Source organism: Tursiops truncatus, chromosome 15, assembly GCF_011762595.2.
Source record: "Tursiops truncatus isolate mTurTru1 chromosome 15, mTurTru1.mat.Y, whole genome shotgun sequence".
Classification (NCBI taxonomy): Eukaryota; Metazoa; Chordata; class Mammalia; order Artiodactyla; family Delphinidae; genus Tursiops; species Tursiops truncatus.
Genome location: NC_047048.1, coordinates 15,799,289 through 15,817,885, shown reverse-complemented (window position 1 = coordinate 15,817,885; position 18,597 = coordinate 15,799,289). Strand labels below are relative to the sequence as shown.

Here is an 18,597-nt window from a genome sequence, read left to right as displayed (position 1 = left end):
AGCCGATGCCAGTCTCAGGAGCAGAACGGCCTCACCCTTGCGCTTGGGGTTATAGCTCTTCTAGTTCACATTCAAAGAGTCAGCCTGTCTCAAGGCACGAACTGACTCCAAGAGCCCTGGGATAGGAGTGCTTCCAGGTTCTACCTCCTCATAGATCTAGAACCACCACCCTCCACCCTGCCTCACCCATGACCCTTGGCTGGGGGTGGGCTCAGTACACAAAGATTATTATTAAACTTTCAAAACACAAGATCTTATTAAATACTTTCCTCGGGAAAATTGGTGCTATTCATCGTGCATCTACTCTTACCCTTCTAAGGGAGACTGCCCTCTGATTTTTTCCTTGTTTTCCTTTTCTTTTTCTTTACTGAGCAAGTATTATGTGCCAGGCACTGTTCTAAGCGCATGGCACATATTAACTTATTTTTATCTCATTGTATCCTCCCAACAACCCTGTAAGTAGGTATTTTTATCATCTGTATTTTACAGATGAAGAAACTGAGCCCAGGAGACTTTAAATAACTTCCCCAGGGTCATAGACTAGTAGGTAGTCCCAGCCCCAAATCTGTGCTTAGTAACCACTGCACTTACACTGCAGCACCTACACTACTGCCTTCAAGGTGGTTTTCTGTTCTTCAGTATCCAGTTGGCCCTCTGCAGCTGCGGGTTCCACGTTTATGATCCATGGTTGGTTGAATCCCCAGATTTGGAAGCCGGGGATACCAAAGGCCAATTGTGGGACTTTGAGCGTCTGTGGTGGATTTTGGTATCGGGGCAGGTCCTGGAACCAATCCCCTGCGGATACGTAGAGATGACTGTACTGCAAAATAGCTGGCAAATTTGCTCACTGAATAAGAAGAAATAACCCAAAGTTGAATCTAGTTAGGCAGCCATACCACTATATACACACACACAGATGTATGTGTGCTGTGTACGTGTAGAAGTAAATATAATCTTGATCTTAGTTTAGATCTCACTAACATGGTGTTAAGCATTTTACATCCACGGTCTTATTTAATCCTTAGAAACCCCCTATAAGGTTGATATTGTCCCAGTTTTTTTTTTTAGACGAGAAGACTGGGGCTCAGACACATGAAGTCATTTACTCAAGATTATACGGCCAGGAAGAAGTAATACTCGGATTAAAACCTTGTCTCTCTGATTTCAAAGGGCAATTTCTTAACCCTTGTACTTCAGGAATATACATGAAGAAGCAGGAGAGTGATTCAGCCTCTTCACCCTTCCCCTCATGGGCTATAGAGTCCCAGACATCTGTTTTTCTCATTCACTTCCAACTGCTCTGAGCAAAGAAGGTCACGCGGAGGAGGGATACATTGGGAGACTGGGACTGACATATACACACTACTATAAATAAAATAGGTAACTAATAAGAACCTATTGTATAGCACAGGGAACTCTACTCAGTACTCTGTAATGACCTGTATGGGAAAAGAATCTAAAAAAGTGGATATATGTATATGTATAACTGATTCATTTTGCTGTACAGTAGAAACTAACCTAACATTGCAAATCAACTGTACTCCAATAAAAAGTAATTCAAAAAAAATAAACAAAGAAGTTCAAATTGGGTCATCTTCAGAGCATTCCTGGGAGGTGGCTCCTGGCTCCCGCCCAATCCCTGGTCCAATTTCCTGCGGCATTTCCTCCAGCATTTCATCGGTGTAGGAACAGAGGGCAGGGAACCTAAACCACAGGAGTTGTGAAGTATGTAGATAACCTCAGTGATACCTTGAAGCAGAGATGTTTTCAAGTCTCCTGCTTTTTTTTTTTTCTTGAGGTATAGTTGATTTACAATAACATATTTGTTTCAGGTATGCAAGATAGTGGTTCAAAAGTTTTATATATTATGCTCCATTTATAGTTATTATAAAATATTGGCTATATTCTCTGTGCTGTACAATCACCACTCCTTATGGGTTTTTTTAAAATTAATTAATTAATTAATTTTTGGCTGCGTTGGGTCTTCGTTGCTGCACACAGGCTTTCTCTAGTTGCGGCGAGCGGGGTCTACTCTTCGTTGTGGTGTGCGGGCTTCTCATTGCGGTGGCTTCCCTTGTTGCGGAGCATGGGCTCCAGGTGCACGGGCTCAGTAGTTGTGGTGCATGGGCTTAGTTGCTCCTCAGCATGTGGGATCTTCCTGGACCAGGACTCGAACCCATCCGTGTTTCCTACATTGGCAGGTGGATTCTTAACCACCGCGCCACCAGGGAAGTCCACCACTCCTTATGTTTAAATTTCAGTATTTTTATTAGGCTGTGTCTCCATGCTGACTGAGTTGTACTACCTTACCAAACTTTTTCACTGAAATGCATCTTTAATCTTTTCTACCAAATTTTTCTGCAAAAATTTTCACACTTTGAGAAAAGTTAATAGTACAATGAATATCCATATACACTTCACCTAGATTTATCAGTTGTTAACATTTGCCACATTTGTTTATCTCTCTTTATATATACACATATATATGTAAAGAATAACATACATATGTATATATTATTTTATCAGTCAGGATTCTCCAGAGAAACAAAGCCCATAGGATATATCTATATGTATATCTGTATCTGTATCTCTATATAGATACATAATTCTTCTTCTCTCTTTTCCTATCTATCTATCTATCACCTATAAAGAGATTGGTTTTAAGAAGTTGGGTCATGCAATGTAGGGGCTGCCAAGTCTGAAACAGGGCAGGCTGGCAGTCTTGAGGCATCTGCTGCTTTATTTTTAATCTTCATGCAAACTTTGCCTTCTTCTTACTAATATATTCCATTTCATTTTACTCTTTAAAAAGAAGGTAGGGGCTTCCCTGGTGGCGCAGTGGTTGAGAGTCCGCCTGCCGATGCAGGGGACGAGGGTTCGTGCCCCGTTCTGGGAGGATCCCACGTGCCGCGGAGCGGCTGGGCCCGTGAGCCATGGCCGCTGGGCCTGAGCGTCCGTAGCCTGTGCTCCGCAGCGGGAGAGGCCACAACAGTGAGAGGCCCACGTATCGCAAAAAAAAAAAAAAGAAGAAGAAGAAGGTAGTCTCCTTTATAAACCCTTAGGTGAACTGAACCTCAGGAAGATGTTTACCCTGCAGTACGCGGCCGCTTAGTCCTGCGTATGCGTGTTGTCCACAGTTCGAGAAATGCAGTCTTAGACCCTGACGGCAGGATTTGTACTCCTCGGAGCACGTGGCTGCTCTTCTCGGGAGAAGGTCTTCTGGCCGTCTCAATGTGTCTTTGCTACTAACCCAGCTTCTCAGGGTCTCTGCCGCCTTTCCCCCTGGGTTTTACCTTCGTCCAGCAGCCATTGTGTTCCTAACTCCAAGGCCCACGCTCGCTCTCTCCTCAGGCTACACGGTGACCTGGCTGCCCTCCCGACGGACCACGTCGCTGCTGGCAGCTGGAGCCCCCCGATACCAGCACGTGGGGCGGGTGTTGCTGTTCCAAGAGCCAAAGGGCGGAGAACGTTGGAGCCAAATCCAGAAAATAGATGGGATCCAGGTGAGCGTGATTGCAGGGGCGTCCGCCCAAGAGGGGGTTGGAGTGACGCCAGTTATGCTTCCTGCTGTCTTCCGAACACGCATGCACTTGCTGAGCACTCGCCCTGTGCCGCGCACTGTCGCATATGTTCCCCTGCAAAGCCTCTGAGGTTAGCCTTGTCATCCCCACTTGCCAACTTAAGATCCCAGCTTGTCTGAATTCATACGGGCTCTGAGTGGGACCCAGGACTTGGACCTTCATTTGAGGGCTTAGAGTAGGACGGATAGGTGCCCTTGATGGGGAGGGAGGTGTCCTGCTCTAGGTTTCTTCCTCAAACGTCTTCCTCTCCCTGCAGATTGGCTCTTATTTTGGCGGCGAGCTGTGTGGCGTTGACATGGACCAAGATGGGGAGACAGAGCTGCTGCTGGTTGGAGCCCCCCTGTTCTATGGCGAGCAGAGAGGAGGCCGGGTGTTTATCTACCAGAGAAAAAAGGTGGGGACCAGGACAATGCGTGGAGGCTGTGGGAGAAAGAGACTCCCGTGCCTTCTCTGGTCTCAGTTATTCTGAAAGCCTTTCCCTGCCTGATCCTGTGTTAATCAGACCTTTAGAACAACGACAAACGTTAGCAAATATGCAGAGGTGGTTAAAAATGTGTGCAAGGCCCAGTGCCAAACTTTTTATATATAGGATACCTCGTTTGATTCTCGTAATCACCTTCTGGGATACTATGAGCTTTATTTTACAAATGGGAATATCGCAGCTCAGCAAGGCTGGGCAACTTTCCAAAGGCACAAAGTCACACAGATAACAAAGGTGGGGAGTTCCCTGGCGGTCCAGTGGTTAGTGCTGAGTGACTGAGGTGGGACCTGTTGCCTTGCTCCTTCCCAGCTGGGGTTCGCCATGGTGTCAGAGCTGCACGGGGATCCCGGCTACCCCCTTGGGCGATTTGGAGCAGTCATCGCTGCCCTGACGGACATCAATGGGGATGAGCTGACGGACGTGGCCGTGGGAGCCCCTCTGGAAGAGCAGGGGGCTGTGTACATCTTCAATGGGCAGCAAGCGGGGCTGAGCCCCTGGCCCAGTCAGGTGAGGTACCCCGCCTGCCAATCAGAACCCATTCCCAGGCAGCTGGCAGCCACCAAGCCCCAACCCCACTCCTCAGCCCGACTCTTCCCGCCCTTCCACCCGTCCTCTCCCCAGCTTAGCATGAATCTCTCTCTTGGTCTCAGCGGATAGAAGGGACCCGGATGCTCCCTGGAATTCGATGGTTTGGACGTTCCATCCACGGGGTGAAGGACCTTGGCGGGGACGGCCTGGTAGATGTGGCTGTAGGGGCTGAGAGCCAGGTGATCGTGCTGAGGTAAGATGGGACTCCTGAGTCCTACCTGGGGATGATTCCAGTCCTCATCGTTTCAGCAGTTACGATGCACTAGGCATCGTGCTAAATGCTTATCGACTTCGGCGCATTTGCTCCTCGGCTCAACCCTGTGAGTTTGGTTCTCCTTTTTTTTTTTTTCTTTTTTTGCGGTACGCGGGCCTCTCACTGTTGTGGCCTCTCCCGTTGCGGAGCACAGGCTCCGGACGCGCAGACTCAGTGGCCATGGCTCATGGGCCCAGCCGCTCCGCGGCATGTGGGATCTTCCCGGACCGGGGCACGAACCCGTGTCCCCTGCATCGGCAGGCGGACTCTCAACCACTGCGCCACCAGGGAAGCCCTGGTTCTCCTTTTATACCGGCTTTGTGTCTGGCTCCAGGTTAAACAGCTGCTATTCAGTGACAGACTAGAATTTGAACCCAGGCCTGTCTAACACTAAAACCTCCTAGAGAGATGTGGGATGGCTTTAGAACCTGGTGACCTGTATTCAAGTCGAAGCTCTGCCGCTGACTTCTTGGGTGATCTTACCCCAGTCACTTTGCTTCTCAAGACCTCAGTTTCTTCATCTTTGAAATGGTGATGGCATTTCCTGCCTGACCCAGATCTTAGAGTCACTGGAAGCCTCATGTAACGTCATCTAGTGACTAGATACTGTCTTCAATACGGAACAAGTCATTGGCTACAGTGTATGTGTGGGGAAACATAATAAAAAAGTAAAGCAAATAAATAGATCATTACAATTGTGATAAGTGCCATGAGGGACATGAGCAGTGTTCTGTGAGAGAGAATAGCAGGGGAGACCTACTATAGGCTGGTGGCCAAGAAAGGCCTTTCTGAGGAACTGGGACTTGAAAGATGAGAAAGAGCCAGGCTTGCAGAAATCTGGGGTAAGAGCTTTCCATGTCGAAAGCCCAGGAGGTGCCAAGGCCGTAAGGCAGGCAAAAGTGTGACGTGTTCAAGGCACGGAAATAGGGTCAGTGTGGTAGGAGGTGAGACTGGAGAGGAGGGACTTCCCTGGTGGTCCAGTGGGTAAGACTCCATGCTCCCAATGCAAGGGGCCTGGTTTCAATCCCTGGCAGGGAACTAGACCCCACATGCCTCAACTAAAGATCCCCCCGCATGCGGCACTGAAGATCCCACGTGCCACAACTAAGAACCAGTGCAGCCCAAAAAAAAAAGAAGACTGGAGAGGCAGATGGTATGGCACAGACAGTGAAAAGTTTAGATTTTATTCTGAATACCATGGGGCATCCTTGAAAGGTTACTGGCATGGAAGCTCAATATCTTTGTTCCCTGACCAGGGATCGAACCTGGGCCCTTGGCAGTGAAAGCTCGGAGTCCTAACCACTAGACCACCAGGGAATTCCCTGACTTCTCTTTTTATAAATTCATTCATTCATTCATTCATTTTTATTTTTAGCTGTGTTGTTGCTGTGTGCCGGCTTTCTTTAGTTGTGACAAGCGGGGGCTGCTCTTCGTTGAGGCACGCGGGCTTCTCATTGCGGTGGCTTCTCTTGTTGCGGAGCACAGGGTCTAAGCGTGCGGGCTCAGTAGTTGTGGCGCGTGGGCTCAGTAGTTGTGGCGCACGGGCTTAGTTGCTCCGCAGCATGTGGGATCTTCCCAGACCAGGGCTCGAACCCGTGTCCCCTGCATTGGCAGGCGGATTCTTAACCACTGCACCACCAGGGAAGTCCCGACTTTTCTTTTTAAAAGCTCATTCTTCTGTGTGAGAAATGGGTCAGAAGGCTGCTAGGAAGAATTATCATTATGGGGAGCCCTAATGAATTATCATTATTATTTTCATTGCAAAGAGACAGTGACACTGAGGTCTGCTTTAGGGAAGGGGAGTCCTCTGGCCTCTGCTAGCTGGAGCCCCAGGTCTGGCTGGGGATGGCAGCTGAGGCCGAGAGAGAGCGTCGGTTGTTTCCTTCCCTGAAGCTCCCGGCCTGTGGTGGATATCATCACAACCATGTCCTTCTCCCCGGCCGAGATCCCAGTGCATGAAGTCGAGTGCTCGCATTCCTCCAGCGACAAGAAGAAGGAAGGCGTTAACATCACAGTCTGTTTCCAGGTCAAGTCTCTCATCTCCCAGTTCAAAGGTCAGTGCTACCTTCCTGCTTCCCAGCGCAGCTGCCTGCCCCAAATCCAGGCTCACGGCCCCAGGATCCGCCATCATTCAACTCTTGCCTTTCCACCCTGCCCAGGGCACCTGGTTGCCAACCTCACTTACACTCTGCAGCTGGATGGCCATCGGACCAGAAGCCGGGGGTTGTTCCCAGAAGGGAAACATGAGCTCAGCAGGAACACAGCTGTCACCTCAGTCAAGTCCTGCACTGGGTTCTGGTTCCACTTCCCGGTAAGGAGCCAGCAAGTCTGCTCAGGGGAGGGAAGGGGCGGACGAGCTGACCGCAGCGGGAGGCAGCCCCAGTGCCAGGCTCGGCTCCATCGCTGTCCAGCACAGGTCACAGGTCACCTTGATCTCCTGGTCCTACCGTTTCCTCTTCTGTATCACAGTAGTAACAATACCTTCAGCATATTTTCTTCTAGTCCTTAATCCACATCCATAGGCATTTTAAACATGATTACAATTGTAAAGTACTTACCATTTTTTCCCTACTCTTTTCACACATCATATATTAATGCTGCAGCCCAGCTTTCAGATTATTTTTAATGGCCACAGAATATTCGGTCCTATGGAATATTCAGGCACGGTGGTGTGTCACTATTTGCCAGGTACACGTGGTCATTTTTCATTATTATTATTGAAATATTTATTTATTCATTTATTTGGCTGCACCAGGCCTTAGTTGCGGCACTCGGTATCTTCGTTTGCCGTGTGGGTGTTTTATTATTAACATCCATCCCAGGGCTTCCCTGGTGGCGCAGTGGTTAAGAATCCACCTGCCAATGCAGGGGACATGGGTTCAAGCCCTGGTCCAGGAAGATCCCACATGCCGCGGAGCAACTAAGCCCGTGTGCCACAACTACTGAGCCCGAGTGCCACAACTACTGAAGCCTGAGTGCCTAGAGCCTATGCTCCGCAACAAGAGAAGCCACTGCAATGAGAAGCCCGCGCACCACACAAAGAGTAGCCCCCCGCTCGCCACAGCTAGAGAAAGCCTGCACGCAGCCACAAGGATCCAATGCAGCCAGAAATAAATAACTAAATGTATTAAAAAAAAATGCACCCCAGAAAGAATTTTTTTAAGTTCTTGTTAGTTTAGATAACTGCCAAAATACCCAAATTCCGTTTGCTTATACCTGTTCTATATGAAATAAGATTGATATTAAATTTTATTCTGGCCTCAAATATTTCATAAGAGACTGAATACGTGATTGGTATACTCAGTATAAGATTTTGAAGTTTATTTTCAAGTTTTTATTATGGGAAATTTCAGACATACAAAAGTAGAAAAAGAGTTTAATGAACCGCCAAACAGCCATCACCCATTTTCAACAACGATCAGCTCACGATCTCATTTCGTTCAGAGCCTCTCTGCCTCCTCATACCCGTAACCCGCATTACAAGATTTGGAAATTTTAAACATAAATTTGCCAGAGAAGAGGCACTGTGACATGATGTAAAGACTTTAGACTTGGGAGTTGGACAGATCTGGGTTCGCTTCCCAGTTCTAGCCCTTAGGAAAATTGTGTCACCTTTGTACACCTCACTTTCCTCGTCTCTGATGTGGGGATAATAATGCCGACCTCTTCGAATTGGGGGAACCTTTAGGTGAGGACAAAAAGTCCTCCAAGTGAGCGTCTCCAAAGTGTCAGGCACTGGTAATAACATAAAAGACTGAGATCCACCCCTGTTGTCAAGGAACTGGGATATTCTACTTATTCTAGAGTATTCTTTTCTTGTGCAAACTTTGATAATGGTTGCCTAGAGGAGTTTGACAAAGATTCGGGGACTTCTGTTAGGACTCAGTGGAGAAAAGTGCTGTGGTTGATGACTGATGTCTGCCTTGGGATTGGGGCTGAGGGATAACACTCGTACTGAGAAGCAAGCTGGGCATATCATAAACACCTGATGTATAGTAAACATCCCTCCACTCCTGGTAAGGTCTCAGACAACTAGCTACTGGAATTCCATCCTTTATAAAGTATGGACAAGTTGTGCCTTTAACTGGAAGTGTGGTAAAGGTTAAACTCATGACATAGGGTGTATTCTTATTGCCCTCAGGTGTGCACTCAAGACCTCATCTCTCCCATCAATGTCTCCCTAAATTACTCTCTCTGGGAGGAAGAAGGGACACCGAGGGACCAAAGCACGGTAAGAAGAGATCAGCTGGAGAGACTGATAGGAAATAAGAGAGAATAGAAATTCAATTTGTCAGGACTGTATTACATTGGCTTCAAGCAATAGAAATGAAATATGCTTACTTAAGCAGAAAGGAGTCTATGGGAGTTTGTATTTAAGAGAAATTTGGAAAACTGGGATTGGGAAGATGGAGGACCAGGGTAGGTGGAGGCTCTGGGGGCTCTCAAGAGGAAGAAATAATGGATGGACTTCCCAGGGCACGGCCCCTTCCACGCGTCCCTCTGTGCATCAGCTTCAGACCTCATTAGGCTTCTAACCTGGGCGAATACTAACAGATGCAAATTACAGGGAGAGAACACCAGAAAGCCTAGGACCATCCCTTATCTGTGGAAGGACAGGGTATCCTAATTAGCCTTCTCGCCCAAGGGTATTCCGTTGAGGGCAGGTAGTTCCCTCAAAGCCTAATTGGGGTGCCCTTGTTATGTAAAAGAAGAGGAAAGCACTCTCTATCCTAGTCTCCTGGATCCCACGCTCCCTACCCAGTGCCAAAAGCCTAATTTCCTCTTCTGAAATCCTTGACACTCAGCTGGTGGTTTGGCTTCTGTCGGAAGGCGGCAGGGTCTGATGGAAAGAACCTGGGCCTGGAAGCCTGAAGATGCAGATTTGTTTTTTTCTGGCACAAGCAGGTCTGTCTTTCTTTGGGACGGTTTCTGCATCTCTGCATTCTGAGGTCGCTTTCAGGGCCGGAGCTCCGTGACTGATAAACACACTCCTTCTTGTGGTTTTTGGCAGCTTGCGCTGAGTGCCCTGCCCCGCAACCTGCCACCCACTCAGGATGTATAGGGACAGCCAGCAGCTTCTCCCATCGGCACTAATTAAAAGAATAAAATAAAAAAGTCAAACTGTGTGGTGCAGCAACTCAGGCTTCAAAGGAGACCTGGGAATTCCCTGGTGGTCCAGTGGTTAGGACTCCAAGCTTCCACTACAAGGGGCACGAATTCGATCCCTGTTTGGGGAGCTAAGATCCCGAAAGGTGTGTCGCCGGGCCAAAAATAATAATAATAATAATAAACAAATTAAAGGCTAATTTAAAAAAAAGAGAGAGAGAGACCTGAGGTCACAGTTGTCAAAAAGTCTTCCTGGGGGAAGTGTCCTTTGTTCCGGATCTCGCAGAATGAGTAGATTTTGCGTAGGTTGAGAGAGAAGAGGCACGATTTTAAGTTCGGGGGAAATGGGGAGGTGGGCTTAGCTTCTGGCAGGACAACTGAACAAGACAGAGGCCCTGGATGCCCCTTTGGGGACAGGCTGTGGTCTGGTGGGTGGTGGGAAATCTGTGCGGGAATGTTGGGGTGGCTGCAAGCAGTCAGCAGAAGCTGCCAGGAGCCCCGCCCTTAGGGGAGGGTCTGGAGGCTGCTTGGCAGATGGCCTGGAAGTGGAGGGGGCTGGAGTCTCTTGAGAACATACCGTTGATCACCCATAAAACACTCCTGTGTCACCATTACCCTCAACTGCCGAATATGGCTTGCAAGGCTGGGGGGAATCTGCACCCTGCTTCCCTCTCCTGCCCCTCCTGATACGCGGCACTCCCGCCAGTCCGAGCATCTTCCTGCGCCTTACACGGGCACAATCTCTCTTGCCTTGGCCTTCACGTAAACTGTTCTTTCTTCGCCTCTTTCCATTCTCTTCACCTGGCTCCCTCCTCCTCACCCTGTGGATTTCAGTTGAGATGCCATCCCTTCAGGAAGCTTCCCTGATCTCCAAGCGTAGGATAGGATCCCCTTCTACATCCTGTAAACATACCCTGTACCTATCCCATCCTCACACTTGAGGAGGCCAGGCTGTTTCTCCCACCAGCCTGGGAGGATGGGCAATGTGTCTGTTTTGATCTCTGCTGGGGGGGGGGGGGTCTGGCCCAGAGCAGAAATTCTGGAAATGTTGAAAAAACTGGCCTTGATCTGATAAGAGATGGAGAGCTGGGGTTCACAGAGGAGAACCACAGGAGGAGCTAGTCCCAGGCAGGGGAGTCTAGAGGCTGCGCGGCCAGGTGCTGCTCCCAGCAAAGGCTGGGAGAACCTGGGGGAGCTGCTCTGTCAAGGCCCAGATCTCATGGCCAGGACAGGAAGTGGACACCCTGAGCCTCCCTCAAGGAACTGCCACCAGAGGAGTGTGGCACAGACAGCCTTGGGCTGAGTCGGGAGGTTGGGGCCTGCCCCGGGAAGGCGTTGGCTCCTGAGAGGGCCCGACCACAGCCAGCCCAGCTGAGCACCAAGCTCTGAGCCCCTCCAGCTCTCCTCCATCAGTTCTGCTGCCTCAACTATTCTCTCCTGTCTCCCCCTGCTCCGTGCTCAGCAGGGCAAGGACATCCAGCCCATCCTGAGGCCCTCACCACACTCGGAGACCAAGGAGGTAAGAGGGGAAGAGGGGCAGACAGAGAGGCCAAGGTCCAGTCCTCCTGGGTGTGGGGATCTGAGCCTCCTGGTCCTTTCTTCTTGGCCTTCCAGATCCCTTTTGAGAAGAACTGCGGAGAGGACAAGAAGTGTGAGGCTAACCTGGGGCTGACCTCCACTGCAAGGTCTGTACGGCCTCCTATTTCACTCGATGTTTTCCTGAGGCAGCTCCTGTGTATAAAAAGAACATAGGACTTCAGGTCGGAAGACCCCCACGGCCACTGACTCCGTTTGTCGTCTGGGCCTTAGTTTCCCCCTCTGAGAAATGCTGGTGCCTTGCAGCTCTCCTATCAGGAATAGACGAGATCGCAAAACTTAAAGCCTGTGCACAAGAGCTTATTTTTGTGTATTTCTTTCTTCTGGCCTACCGGATCCCTCAGTTCTGAAAGTCCCCACCTCTGATCCTGCTTCCTTTGTTGGCCCCCATAACTTTGCCCTGATCCTCCCCCCAGATCCAGAGTCCTGCGTCTGACCCCCTCCGCCAGCCTCTCTGTGGGGCTGACACTGAGTAACTTGGGAGAAGACGCTTACTGGGTCCACCTCAGCCTGAGCTTCCCTCGGGGACTCTCCTTCCGCAAAGTGGAGACACTCAAGGTGAGGGAGAGGGTGGGGTCTGCCCGCAGACCACGTGCCAGGCTTGTCCTGCCTCTTGGAGCCCCAGGAGGTCAGGACAGCCTGAAGATGTGGGCGGAGGTCTTCGGACCACCTCTGGGTTCTCAGCCTGATGGCCACCCTCGAGCTGTGTGAGCTGAGATACAAGGTTCATCCTCTGTGAGCCTCGGATTCGGACCAAGAAAGAGGCTGGGGACATCACAGGGTTAGAGGGTTGCATGAAATGGAGAGTGTGACAGAGGCTCATGGACCTGGTGACCAAGAAGTTGTGCACAGGTTCAGGGAGACTGAGCTACCTTCCTCCTAAAGGTGACCAACTTGTCTTTGAGGGATGGCCTGGGTTGTTTTATTATTTCATTATTTTTTTCTTCTAATTTTATTGAGATATAATTGACATACAGCACTGTATAAGTGGAAGGTGTACAGCATAATGATTTGACTTACATACATCATGAAATGATCATCACAATAAGTTTAATGCATATGCATCATCTCGTATGGATACAAAATTAAAGAAACAGAAAAAACATTTTTGTGTGTGATGAGAACTCCTAGGATTTACTCTCTCGAGCTGGGTTATTTTAAGTACAACTTTTATTTTTTAAATTATTGTTACTAAAGTAATACATAATCACCGCAGAAACTTGGAAATTACAGAGAAGTTTAAAGAAGACAAACACCCGTACTTATACAACCCACAATTATGACTTTTAATATTTTGGTGTTTATCCTTCTGTTTATCTATACACATAGGTACAAATTATTGATACATTGTATATTTATTCTATATTTTAACTAATTGGCATTTTGCTCTCCATATGGTTATTTTTCCTCCATGTTTTTTGTTTTTTTTTTTTTTTTTTTGCGGTACGCGGGCCTCTCACTGTTGTGGCCTCTCCCATCGTGGAGCACAGGCTCCGGACGCGCAGGCCCAGCGGCCACGGCTCACAGGCCCAGCCGCTCCGTGGCATGTGGGATCCTCCCGGACCGGGGCACGAACCTGTGTCCCCTGCATCAGCAGGTGGACTCTCAACCACTGCGCCACCAGGGAAGCCCCTCCTCCATGTTTTTAAAAAAATTTTGAATTTTGAAATTTAAAACAAAAATGTTGAGCCATACAATATTTGTCTTTTTGTGTCTGTCTTACATCGCTTAGCAAGATGTTCTTCACCTTAGCGTTATGTTTTTGAGATTCATCCCTGTGATAGCAGGTATGAATTTCATTCCTTTTTAAGGCTAATATTCCATCACATGGATAGACCACATTTTGCTTATCCGTTCATCTGTGGATGGATCCTTGAATTATTCTTATACAGCAACACTAAATGCTTTCTTAAGGGGTATCTAGTAAAGTGATTGAGAACTTGAGATCTGGGGTCAAACAGACCTGGATTCAAGTTCCTACCAGATCCCTGCCGGGTTACCCAGCTGTGAGACTGGGGGAAAGTCTCTCGACTGCTCTGAGCCTCTATTTCCTTATCTGATTTTCTTCCCAATCTGAACTGAAATCTGTGGCTTCCAGACAGCGATGAAGATGAAGGGTTTTGTCCTCTTTAGCCCAGGATCAAGTTCATTTTGTAAATGGTTGCTGAATGTGTGGACGTAGCAGCATTTTAACTCTCTCCTGTGATTGTACCACAATTCACTGAACCATTCCCACCTCTTTGGATTGTTTGATCACTTCCAGTTTTTCCCTGTGAGAAACAGGATTGCAGTGAACATCTTTGTACTGAACCCCTGGCTGTACCCCTGACTCTTCGGCCCCACCTTTCTGCAAATGTGCCCTGGCCAGGGGGAGGGGACCTGAGGGTTGGTGGCCTCTGGGGAACTCTTAGCCTTGCCCACTAAAACGCTCCTTCTCTCTCTTCTCACCCCCAGCCCCACAGCCAGATACCTGTGAGCTGCGAGGAGCTTCCTGAGGAGACCAAGCTTCAGAGCAGGGCCCTCTCTTGCAACGTGAGCTCTCCCATCTTCAAAGCAGGCAGCTTGGTGAGTGCTTCCAGCCCCCAGGAGTCAAGCAGCCAAGGGGCTGTAAGCTCAGGAGGGGAGGGAGCTCCTGGCTCTGGGGAAGGTGAAGGTGATTGGAAAGGCAGGGCTTATCCCTACCCCAGGAGAATGTGTGCAGAGGTGTCCTGTGTCGTGTTTGAGAGCCTGGACTTTGGAATCAGAGAAACCCAGGGTTAGGTCATTCATTTTGTGACCTTACACACATGACTTAACCACTCGGAACCTCAGTATCCTCATCTCTACAATGGGGATAAAACACCCAGCCCAGGGCTTGAGATAAGCTGTCACTGTGACTATGGCAGTGGGGCCATGGGGGCTGTGAGGGGCTAAGGCGGCCCCCTGAGGGCCAGGCGCCTTCCTTCTTCATTCCCGTCTCCTCCCCTGACAGGTTGATATCCAGGTGATGTTTCATACGCTGCTGAACGGCTCCTGGGGGGACTTTGTTGAGGTGCACGCCAATGTGAGCTGGTGAGCAGGTCCCAGGCAGGCCCCTGCCAGCATCTCCTCCCACCCTGGCCTCAGACTGTCACACAGTCCTGGCCAGACTGTCTCCTAACACTGCCCTCTACCTTGCCCCCTGCAGCAACAATGAGGACTCAGGCCTCCTGGGGGACAACTCGGCCACCACCAGCATCCCAGTCATGTACCCCATCAACATCCTCACCAAGGAGTGAGTCCTGAGCGGCCGTCCCCCCTCTCCTCCCACCTCAGCCTCCCCACCCAGGGCCCCAGCCTTCCTCCCGGGGCTATCGATCTCTGAGTCAGATCGATACTTATGGTAGAAGAAAATGTGACTGAATGCTGAGCTGATGTGAGCTTCTGCTCCAGCTGCACTGCGCAGCTGAGGGCTTCCCCTGGAGCTTTTGACACCTCGCGAGGCACCTTGCCTCTCTGATTTACTGATGAACAACGAGGCTCAGAGAAGGGAGGAATCTGCCCAGAGTAGTACAGCTAGGAAGTACTGACACCAGCATCTGAACTTAAATCTGTCTTACTCCAAACTCCAGCCAAGCTCTTGAACATTTCCAGCCGTGCTAGATTCCCTCTTCCCCGGGGCCAAGAGTGCTGGAAGAGATAGAAAAGTTTTGACAGTGACTCTTGCCCACAGAGAGTTTATGGTCAGGTTGGAGAACCCAGACACACAGAGTGAGTGTCTTAGAATGCTGTGGCAGGAAGGACCCATGGGGATCACTAGCTCGGTTTTCTCATTTACAGAAAAGAGGATGAAGCCAGAAAAGGGAAGTGGCATTTTTAAGTCGGCTCAGTGAGATAAGGGCGGGACCATGTCTGAGCCGGGGTCCCCGGTGCTTTTGAACATAAATGCCAAACACAATATTGTCTGAGGTGTGATATGAAATTAGAGCCAGGAAAGATGATGTGAGTTGGAGGAGACTTGAAAGGAGTCATGCAGAATAGGGGCTTGAACTGGGGTCTGGAGAATGAGGAGGTTCAGATAAGGGCTAGGAAGAAAGGCAGCCATTCTCATCAGAGAGACTAGCAAAGGGAAAGGCATGGGGGCGGCAAACAGTGGGGCAGATCCGGGGAGCAGGGGGTGTGCAGGCCCAGAGGATGGTAGGTATCTGTGGGGAGCAGTAGGCAGGCAGACTCGGAAGCGGGCAGGTCTGGATGTCGGGGAGCTTTGGACCTGACCCTTGGGGACAGCAGGGAGCCATTGATGGATTCGGAGGAGGAGCGTGGCAGGATCAGAGAGTGATATTAGGAAGGTCATTAGACGGATGGGGTGGGAGAGCGAGCCAGAGGCTGGTGCACTTCTCGAGGAGATGAGCAATGGGGCCCAAGGACAGTGGAGGCTCCGGCGAGGTGGCGTCTAGTGGGGAGAACACAGCTCCAAAAGCCATCCACTTGTGTTCCAGTCCTTGTCCCCCACTGCAGGACTTTGGGCAAGACTGACCCCTTCAGTGAGCCCTAGTTTCCAAAGGGCAAGAGCAGAGCAGTGTCAGGATGACATGAGATCGTGCCTGCGCCGTCTCTAGCACAGTGGCTGGCAACTCCGAGGCTTCCTCTGGCCCGGGGCCCCCTGGGTGACTGGGTTGCTGTCTTCTCTGGCTTCTACAGCTGCTCCTCTCTCTCCACAGCCAGGAAAACTCCACGCTCTATATCAGTTTCACCCCCAAGGGTCCCAAGATCCACCATGTCAAGCACATCTACCAGGTATGAACCTCAGTGTGAAAGGGTCCTTAGAGGTTTCACGTTCAGCCCCATCCTGAGGCCCAAGGATGCAGAGACCAACTAGACTCAGTCCCATCCTCAACGGGCCCAGTCCTCCACCTCGTTCTGTGATCCTTTCCCTGAAATGCTCCCAGTGGCGCATACTCACCAGCTCCTTTCCAACTCTGGATAAATTATTTCTGGAATCACAGAACTTGAGAGCCAGAAGGGCTCTGAGGGAGAACCTAGTTTTGGGGTTGTTGTTGTTTTAATTTATTTTATTGAAGTATAGTTGATTTACAGTGTCGTGGGGTGTTTTTGTTTTTTGAAGTAGAAAGTTCCCATTTATTTTAGGATTCAATTATATAGACATTTGATCTCCTAATTGCGTTCTCAGTTAGGTACAGAATCAGATTCATGTTTTCCGGAGAGAACCTAGTTTGGTTTTTTTTGCTGCACTGTGAGGCTTTTGGGATCTTAGTTCCCCAACCAGGGATCGAACTTGGGCCAGCAGTGAAAGTGCCAAGTCCTAACCACTGGACTGCCAGGGCATTCCTGAGAACCTAGTTTTTATTCAAACATTTAATGAGCTACCATTCCAGTTTAGGTACTTTCTTAGGTGGTAGGGCATCAATAAATAAAACAGGGTCTGCAACCACTCACCAAACCCAAGTTCTGAGCCTGGACCTTTATACATGCAAGCCCCGCAATTCACACCCAACCGTGAGAGCTTGTAAGACAGGCAGTGTCGTTCCCATTTTACAGATGAGCAATCTGAGGCATAGACAGGTCAAGTAACTTGCCCTGGTTACCCAGCTAGTAAGGGGAACAGGTCAGATTCAAACACTTACTTGTATACAAAATCCATGTGTTTAAGTTAATGGTCCTCGTTTCTCCTGCAATGCTCGGTGCTGTAGTAGAGTCATCATTATGGGAACTCAGAAGAGGGAGGCCGCCCCCTGAGTCTAAACCTTGAGGCGTCTAGGGCTTTCTTGAGGTAACCTCAGAGAGGAGCAGGCTCTGAACAAGCCAAGAGCATTTTCATTTTACCGTGGGGGAAACTGAGGCCCCAAAGAGGCACCATCTTCCCCAAGGCCGCACTGAAGTCAGGGCCGACTGGGCAGTAGTTAGCGGGGAAGGACCCGGGGCAGTTCAATTCCCTGCGGAACAAAGGTGGGAGCCATCTCACTTTGACACCTCGATGTCAGGAGAGGAGGGACCTTTGGGAAGGTCAGATGCCCATTTGCATTGAAATAGAACGTTCTGAGTGACCAGTGGAGTTGGCTTCCAGTGTCTTTCACTGGGATGGATCTGGGCTCCCTACTGGGTCGACCAGGCCGGTCCTTTTACCACCAGAAGAGCGGAAAGAGTCCGACAAACCCCAGCTCTGTCGCCTGCGCTCTGTATGACCTTGGGCCAAGGATTCACCTGTCCATGCCACAGTTCCCCACTGTGACAAGTGAGGTTTGGGATAAGAACTTCACAGGTGGTCGTGAGGTTTAAATGGGTCACCTGCTTCCTCTAGAGTGCTTGGCGCAGTGCCTGGGGACGTGGAGGTCGCCACAGGGGTGACGTGGGTGTCGTGCTGCAGCCCTGGCCTTCCCAGCTACCTGGAAACCTTACATTCTTGCCTCACTCTGCCTGGAACCAGCTCAACCCCTTGAGCACGCTCTCTCTCTCTCTCTCTCTCTCTCCGCCTCTGAATAGTCACCAGGGCTAGATGCCTCCAGCATCTTCAGCCGTGCATTTGTCTCACTACTGCCTGGCTTGCCAAGTAGCCACTCTTGCTAAAGGCCCTAATGGTCTCCGTTTTAGCTAAACCCAACACGGCATGGGTCATGGGTGATCCTGTCCCTCCTTCCTGAAGCTGTCCCATTAGTCAGGCCCTGTTTGCCTCAAGGAGGTCAGCTCTAATAACTAAGGTTTACTGTGGGCTAAATAGGCATGGAAACCCAGTGAGAGCTGGCCAGCTGGGCCACCGGATCTCCTTCCTCGTGGTCTTCTGCTCCCATGGCTGGTTAGGAACATAGGCTTCAGCCAGACCCGAGATCTTTTTGAAGCTCTGCCACTTAAAGCTGTGTGACCTTAGGCAGCTTACTTAACCTCTCTGAGCCTCGGTAAAACGGGGATAATAACACCTACCTTATGGGGTTGTCAGGAGGCACAAATGAGAAAATGCAATTTAATTTAATTTTTTTTTTTTTTGGCCATGCACCCGCGCCCTCGACAGTGAAAGCGCA

The 18,597-nt window shown here is 49.7% G+C and overlaps 1 protein-coding gene across 3 annotated transcripts in view; it reads left to right on the top strand.

Moving 5' to 3' along the window:
- The window catches only part of ITGAL (integrin subunit alpha L), a 41,262-nt gene that overhangs the window by 14,484 nt on the left and 8,181 nt on the right, over window positions 1-18,597 (top strand). For 2 of the 3 annotated variants that reach the window (XM_033839950.2, XM_073792123.1), the window contains 14 exons: window positions 3,352-3,503; window positions 3,838-3,975; window positions 4,372-4,569; window positions 4,713-4,843; window positions 6,797-6,957; window positions 7,063-7,214; window positions 9,045-9,134; window positions 11,472-11,528; window positions 11,624-11,694; window positions 12,022-12,163; window positions 14,060-14,170; window positions 14,577-14,656; window positions 14,772-14,858; window positions 16,285-16,360. In XM_033839950.2, the coding sequence (XP_033695841.1) occupies window positions 3,352-3,503; window positions 3,838-3,975; window positions 4,372-4,569; window positions 4,713-4,843; window positions 6,797-6,957; window positions 7,063-7,214; window positions 9,045-9,134; window positions 11,472-11,528; window positions 11,624-11,694; window positions 12,022-12,163; window positions 14,060-14,170; window positions 14,577-14,656; window positions 14,772-14,858; window positions 16,285-16,360 (1,646 nt within the window). The remainder of the gene's footprint in view (window positions 1-3,351; window positions 3,504-3,837; window positions 3,976-4,371; window positions 4,570-4,712; window positions 4,844-6,796; window positions 6,958-7,062; window positions 7,215-9,044; window positions 9,135-11,471; window positions 11,529-11,623; window positions 11,695-12,021; window positions 12,164-14,059; window positions 14,171-14,576; window positions 14,657-14,771; window positions 14,859-16,284; window positions 16,361-18,597) is intronic. The other variant, XM_033839951.2, reaches the window with a different exon arrangement.